Genomic DNA, 7484 nt, shown 5'->3' on the forward strand with positions numbered 1-7484 from the left:
TGGCACTGACACTGCCAATGTGGAGGGCAGGGCTGTTGTTCTCCTGGAGGTACACTTTGTAGGCTGTCTGAGTAAACACTGGAGGGTTATCATTGATGTCAGAGATCAGTATAGTGATATTGTGTTCGGTTTTGAGCCTTGGGGACCCCAAATCCATGACAGTAATAGTGATATTGTACTCAGCTCTCCTCTCTCTGTCCAGTGTGCCTTCTGTTACTAATGTATAGTAGTTCTCAATAGAAGGTTTCAGGGCAAAAGGAAGGTCATCTTGGATGGAGCAAACGATCCTTCCATTTTCCCCAGAGTCTAGATCTGAAACACTGAACACAGCCACCACAATCTCAGGTGAATTTTCTGGAATGGGGCTGGTGAGTGAAGACACTGTCAGCTCTGGAGGATTATCATTTAAATCCAGCACCTGAACAATAACAGTACATTCTCCTGAAAGTCCCCCACCATCTGTGGCCTGAATATTTATGGAATAAGATTGAATTGACTCAAAATCCACTCTTTCCCTTAAGTAAAGTTCTCCCAATTTCTCTTTGAGATGAAAAGTTTTACGAATATTTTCAGAGGGATAGAAAAATGTGTAAGATATTTCTCCATAATTCCCTGTGTCTAAGTCTGTGGCTGAGACTGTAACAACCTTGGATCCAATGGAACTATTCTCAGAAATCTGAACTTCATAATGCGGTTGAGCAAACACAGGTGCATTGTCATTGATATCCACTACGAGGACTCGGACTTGGGCAGACCCAGACCTTGGTGGGACTCCACCATCCATTGCAGTGAGAGTTAAAATGACCTCAGACTGCTCTTCTCGATCCAATGTTTCATCCAGTACAAGCTCTGGATATCTCTGGTCTTCATTGCTATCTCGAATTTGAATATGGAAGAGGGAATTGGGGCTGATCTTATAGTTCTGGAGACTGTTGCTTCCTACATCTAAATCTCTAGCATTTTCTAACAGAAACACAGTCCCGGGGGAGGTGCTCTCTGGGATTTTTAGAAGCATCTCAGTTTCTAAGAACATTGGTGAATGATCATTAATGTCTTGTACCCTTAATTCAGCCCCAATAATCTGAAAGGGGTTTTCCAATAAGATCTCAAAAGGCAGCACACAGGGCTCAATAGGGCCGCACAGATCCTCGCGGTCCAGTTTCTCTCTCAGGAACAGATCCCCCGTTTTAGGATGCAGCTGTAAATACTCTTTGTTCCCTTTGAAAGCGATTCTGGCCCCCCGATTTGACAATTCCCCGGCCTCCAGACTCAAGCCCTTTGCCACATTGGCCACAAAGGAGCCTCTCTCTTTCTCCTCCATTACGGAAAACTGCTCCAGCTCTGAGGCCCCCCCAGTCACACCCAGTAGAACAAAGAGAAAAAGAACTTGCCTTTGTTGTAGAATTATCACCTCTTCCGGATCCATTTTTCCTTTGGTTCACTCCTCTCAATCTGTGCTATCCAGCTCAACTCCAGACGGTAACCAGAGACTACAATTTACGTCAGTAGGACTAATATCTCAGAAATATGATTGCTACGGACTCATTCTTTAGTTCCAGCTGAGAAAGCTTCTCTTCTTGACTCTGATTCAGGGCTGTCTCTCTGCAAATTGGCGTTATCTGCCGATATTTTTTCTCTTCTTAGCCTGCAGCGCCACCACGCGGCTCATCATCTTAATGCAATTAATAGAATATGGAATGTATGTTTCTCATTATATTCAGTATCTTGAATTCCTCTATGTATTTCAAAATATTCCTACCTCGTTCTTTACAATCCATATCAATGTTGTAAATACTATAAAATTACACTGCATGTTGATTTAGGATACTTTGTCCAACACCTTATATACATAAATATAAATTAAAAATTAGCGTGTGAAAAGGATATAGCCATTAGAGCATTGTGAGGCACTGTTTAAGTTGAGAAAAAGTCACACTTTTATTTAGTAGTCCATCGAAGATGGTTTTTAGAGACTTTGAGGTAGAGAAAGGTAAGCTTGGCATGTGGAAGGAAGCATTTCCCATCTTACTTTCAAGTATGAACATTCTTCTTCCCACTGAAATCCAAGAGTGTCACATACTTTTGATGTGATTTTGGAAAGTGCTCGGCCTAACTGGATTGGAGGAATGACTCTGTGATTTCAGGGTTCCTTGCCGGGAAGGTTGATAAACCACCCACTATTCTTCTTCTCCCTCTCTACTCCAATGAGTGAATGTATATTCCTAGAAATTCACACACTGGGAGCTGAGTCCAGGAAATCACTATCTCATCTGTGTTTTCCCAAAAATGATATCCATTTGTCTGCTTCTGCACAAGAGGAAATAATTTGGTGTAGATCCACTTAACTTTAATTGGGATTGATTGTTCTAAGGAAGATTCAATCTGAGTCCTATATAAGAGAATGTTTCTGAGCTGTTCCTTATTTTTAAATGATTTTATAAATACTTTTTTACATTTTTTCACTTGCCAATGAATTAACTCTCTACAAACACCCATCTTAATAACAAAATACAATTGAGCAAAGCAAATAAATGCAACAGGAATATTTCAACACCTGCAGTCAGTCAATTTTCTACAGAGAAAGAGGAGATATACTTCCCTTTTGGTCCCTTCAAGCCATAGTGAGTGTATTGATTGGATTTCTGAAATCTTTCATATTTATTTTTCTTTAGATTATTGTGCTTACAATGTAACTTATTCTCCTGCTTCTGATGCTGTATCAATTCTTATAAATCTTCCCAAGTTTCTGTGAAATATTCATATTTCTTTATTTTTATTTGTTATCTCTTGCTGCATAATAATTGCATTAATTCACACACCACAATTACTCAATCATTCATTAATGGAAAAACATTTATATTCCTTTCAGTTCTTTTCTACTATTCGGAAAAAAACCCATCCCTTCTCCCCCACATCATACTACATTGGTCATGGTAAAGGACAAAAATAATTTTTACTTGGGTAGTGCTTATTTTATAATGAATCAAGGTACCTGTATTTTAAGTACTTAAGTTTCTTCAGGAAAACTCATTCAATGAAAAATCTTCCTGAAGGCTTGTGAAATACCCCTATGGAAACCAAAAATAAAAGGCTAAAATTTTTTCATGGAAGGGTAGGCTGATGTTGCATATCCTAGGATGCTGTGTCAGAGGAAACACTCTCCTTCTCTGACTTCACATTCATGTATTACTTTTTAAAAAATTATTGATACATTCTATTTTTACATATATTCTTTTCCTAATATATCCCCCTTACCCATTCTCAGAAATCCATCACTGATAATTAGAAGGGGAAAAAAACAGATAAGCAAAGCTAACTAACTCCTCAACCAAATTGTATATTATAGCTAATATTCTCTTTTTGGGGACCATAATTTTATAACATTTAGTTCTGGTTTATAGTTGTCATTTACATTTACTTTGTTTAAGTAATTGTTTATATTGTTTTCCTGTTTTGTCTTATTCGATTTTTTATCACTTCGTGTTTGTCTTCCCATGATTCTCTGTAATCTTAAAATTTGTTGTTTCTTCCAGTGCAGTTAGATTCCATTCCATTCTTGTATCAAAATCTGTTTAGCTATATCCCAATTGATGGCATCTATTTTGTCTCAAATGCTTTGCTACTGGTGTATTAATTAATGCTACTTAGTCATGGAATATCATTGGAGAGAATTGGTTCATTTTCATGTGAATGTCACCAAAAGAGAGGCAAGCTGGATGCTTGGATAGTGGCAGGACTTGGAATTATGAAAATGTTGGTTCAGTCCCATATATGACAATAATTGTGTGACTAAGCAAGCTGCTTAGTTTTTAGAAACTTCAGGCTCCTTTGCATGGGTTTTCACCTTCACCTGAACTTTTATACATTTTAAATTGACATTTCCTTTGGAAAGTCAGAGTGCACTCATCTGTCTCTTTTTTAAAACTATTATATTGATTCCAAGGCAAAAGAGCTAGGCAATAGGAGTTATGTGATTTGTCGAAGGTCACACAAGCTAGGAAGTATCTGAGGTGAGAGTTAAACCCAGGGCCTCCTACCTCTATGCCTGGCTGGCCCTCAATACACTGAACCTAGCTGGCCCCTTGCTCATCTGTTTAAATACCTTTTCTACTTCCCAATAATATGCTTTGTTGCACAAAGCATATTTTGTTTATATTTTGTTTATATATTATATAAAGTGTATCTCTTCAGTCTGAAACATCAAAACGCATTAAAAACAATGAACAAAGAAATTGGCTTGAATTGCTTGGGGGAACAACATATACAACTTAAATTCATATCCTACCTCTGATTGTTATTACTTGTTCCACATTGAGCAAACAATTTAATCTCCCTGGGCTTCAGTTTCCTTATCTGTAAAATTAGGAAGCTGGGACAGATAAGATCTGTCTGTTATCTTATAACCCTTTTATATATGAAGTTCTGTGATCATTTTGAGATGGACTCATGTTCAAGTCGCTTGAGAGCAACAAACTCAGATATAAAAAATTAGATCACCCGACACCACCCGATTGAACAAGATGTTTAAACTCCTGGATTGGCACATCACACAAAGTGGGAAATTAATAGGATGCCTTCAGGAAAAGGAGGAAAAATAAGTGTTGATGTAAAGTGATTTTTATTTCAGTCCTTTATCTTGAAGGATGTTCAGAGTCAAATCTGTGGGACTTCAGGAGAAAAGTATTAGAAGCTCATAAAAAGTAGTGCACCAGAATTATTTATAACATTTTAGCCTCATGTGAAGATCAACTATTGTTGTTAATTTATAATATTACTGGGAACTGAGAAATCAGAATAATATACTTCCTTAATAATTATTTCCAAGTGGAGATACATTCTATTTTCAGAATAATTCATTTTGTGATTCCTTTAATTATCTTCAATTATATTCTTATAAAATTGTATTCTGATTCCTCAATGTCCATTATTTTCTCTCAATTTCCCAACAATCATTACAGCTGAATATCAAATTCAGGGAACATCATTAAGACAATATTTTCAACTCAATACCCTTCAATACAGCAATACCATTACTATGTGTGTATCCTAAATATATCAAAGGAAAAGGAAAAAGGCAGAAATGTTTATATCGGTTCTTCTTTGTGGTGGCAAAGAAATGGAAATTGAAGGGATACCCATCAATGGGGAACGGTTGATGCAATTAATAATTATTGTGCTATAAGAAATGATGAGCAAGATATTTTCTGAAAAGCCTGAGAAGACTCACATGAACTGATGCAAAGTGAAGTGAGCATAACCAGAAGAACACTGTCCACAAAAATGGTAATATTGTATAATGATCATTTGTGATTGATTTGGCTAATTTGCAGCAATACAATGATCCTGAATAATTCCTAAGAACTAATGATGAGGGGCAGCTGGGTAGCTCAGTGCATTGAGAGTCAGGCCTAGGGGACGAGAGGTCCTAGGTTCAAATCCAGCCTCAGACACTTCCCAGCTGTGAGACCCTGGTCAAGTTACTTGACCCCCATTGCCCACCCTTACCACTCTTCCACCTAGGAGCCAATACACAGAAGTTAAGGGTTTTAAAAAATGTAAAAAAAAAGAAAAGAACTAATGATGAAAAATGTTATCTACTCCAGGGAAAGAACTGATAGAGTATGAATGTTGATTGAAATGTACTTTTTCACTTTCTTTATTTTCCTTGATTTTTCATATATAATCTAAATCAAGATGCTTGCCTTCTGAAGGACAGGAAAGGGAAGGTAAGGAAGAAGAGTGCAACATTTCAAAAAATGAATGTTAAAAAGTTTTTGCTTACACATAATCAGAAAAAATAAAAACACCTAATAAAAAGAAGGTATTTTAAAGAAAACCTAATGTTTAAATTATTATTCAACTTAATCTTATACATATAATAGAAAATGATTATCGTTATGTGTAAAATTATAGTAACCACAAGAACAAAGTTGTAAAATCATAGTACCTCTGAAAATTTCATAACACAAAAGAGAATGAAAAGGAGAACAAGACAAAAGAGTCAGACTTGAATTACTGTTCAAGAGCACAACTGTATTCATCAAGATAAGGATGAATTTTTGAAAACATATGATACAGGAAATAATTCAAGATTGAGGAAATTCTATAGAAACCAAGTCTGAATGAGTTCAATACTTTTGCTAAATTATTTGACTATAAGCATTAAAATTTAAGTTTGTAATGTGCCAGGGAATGTATTAAAGTTTATTCATTCCTAAAAATTAGGAAAAGATTTGAGTAATGTGGAGAAAACCTGTACACAAAAATAAAATTAAAATATGAGACAGAATAAAGACTTTTCAAGCTGAGGATTCAGGGAGAAAAAGAAAATATGAAAAGGGAAGAGGATGAATATTATAATAAACTGGATATCAAGGAAGTGTATTTTTTGTTACAGAAAGAAAGCTAATATGGGGAGCGGGAGAGAGAGATGCAAAATCTATTGAAAAAAAGCCCAAATTGTTAAGTGAAGCAAAAGCTATTTCTTAAGTGTGGGTTTTCAGTAGAGTCCTTCCCATTTCCTTCAGCAGGAGGAAGGGTGGGAATAATGGGCTTTAGAAATTTGAATTCACTGGTTGCTGAGCCAGTAGTCAGGCACACCTCATATTGGTAGTTTTGAGACAAAGTCCCTGTCCCACTGACATCCACCAAGTGACCTGGAAAGGGGCCATTTGAATTGAAGTGAGCAGCATCAGTGGCATCCTTCTTCCTCTTCCACAGGCGAATAGCAATGAATATAATAACAGAGACCAGGAAGAGAAAGGAGACAGAGGCCAGAGAAATGACTAGGTAAGTGGTGAGGGAATCAGTTTGGACTTGCTCCTTGAGTGCATCTGGGAGCTGCATGTAGGGCTCAGAGAAGCCATCAACCAGGAGAACATTCAGTGTGGCTGCTGTGGACAGAGGAGGCTGCCCATTGTCCTTCACCAGAACCAGGAGCCTCTGCTTGATGGCATCTCTGTCACTGATGGGTCTTGCTGTTCTAACTTCCCCATTGTGAGCCCACACAGTGAAGAGTCCTGGGTCTGTGGCCTTGAGAAGCTGGTAGGAAAGCCAGGAATTCTGTCCCCAGTCTCTATCCACAGCCACAACCTTAGTGACCAGGTAACCTGGCTCTGCAGCCCTGGGCACCAGGTCATTGCAGGGAGCTGTGCCATTCTGCAGAGGGTACAGCACAAAGGGAGAGTTGTCATTCATATCCTGGACCACAACCTCAACCAAAGCCTGGCTGCTCAGAGATGGGGAACCACCATCAGCTGCTATCACAGTGAACTGGAAAGCTTGGAGGGCTTCATAATCCAGGGATCTCAGAGCATAGAGATGGCCATTGTCTGAGTTGATGGAGATGTAGGAGAAGAGGGGCAGGTCTCCATTCTCTGGGGGCAGGAGGGAGTAGGTGACTTTGGCATTGATTCCGGAGTCTCTATCCTTGGCACTGACACTGCCAATGTGGAGGGCAGGGCTGTTGTTCTCCTGGAGGTACA

General features: G+C 38.1%; 2 protein-coding genes across 2 annotated transcripts; both read right to left on the reverse strand.

Moving 5' to 3' along the window:
* Positions 1-6: 6 nt before the first annotated feature.
* On the reverse strand, positions 7-1426 carry LOC123256409 (protocadherin beta-2-like; the record flags this gene model as incomplete). Its single annotated transcript, XM_044685028.1, has 1 exon — positions 7-1426. A coding segment is annotated over exon 1 (1420 nt), but the record flags the coding sequence as incomplete, so codon positions are not given.
* Positions 1427-6183: 4757 nt separating this feature from the next.
* Positions 6184-7479, reverse strand: LOC123256411 (protocadherin beta-11-like; the record flags this gene model as incomplete). Its single annotated transcript, XM_044685029.1, has 1 exon — positions 6184-7479. A coding segment is annotated over one exon (1017 nt), but the record flags the coding sequence as incomplete, so codon positions are not given.
* Between the last annotated feature and the right edge of the window lie 5 nt (positions 7480-7484).

The sequence above is a fragment of the Gracilinanus agilis genome, unplaced genomic scaffold, assembly GCF_016433145.1.
Source record: "Gracilinanus agilis isolate LMUSP501 unplaced genomic scaffold, AgileGrace unplaced_scaffold58587, whole genome shotgun sequence".
Taxonomy (NCBI): Eukaryota; Metazoa; Chordata; class Mammalia; order Didelphimorphia; family Didelphidae; genus Gracilinanus; species Gracilinanus agilis.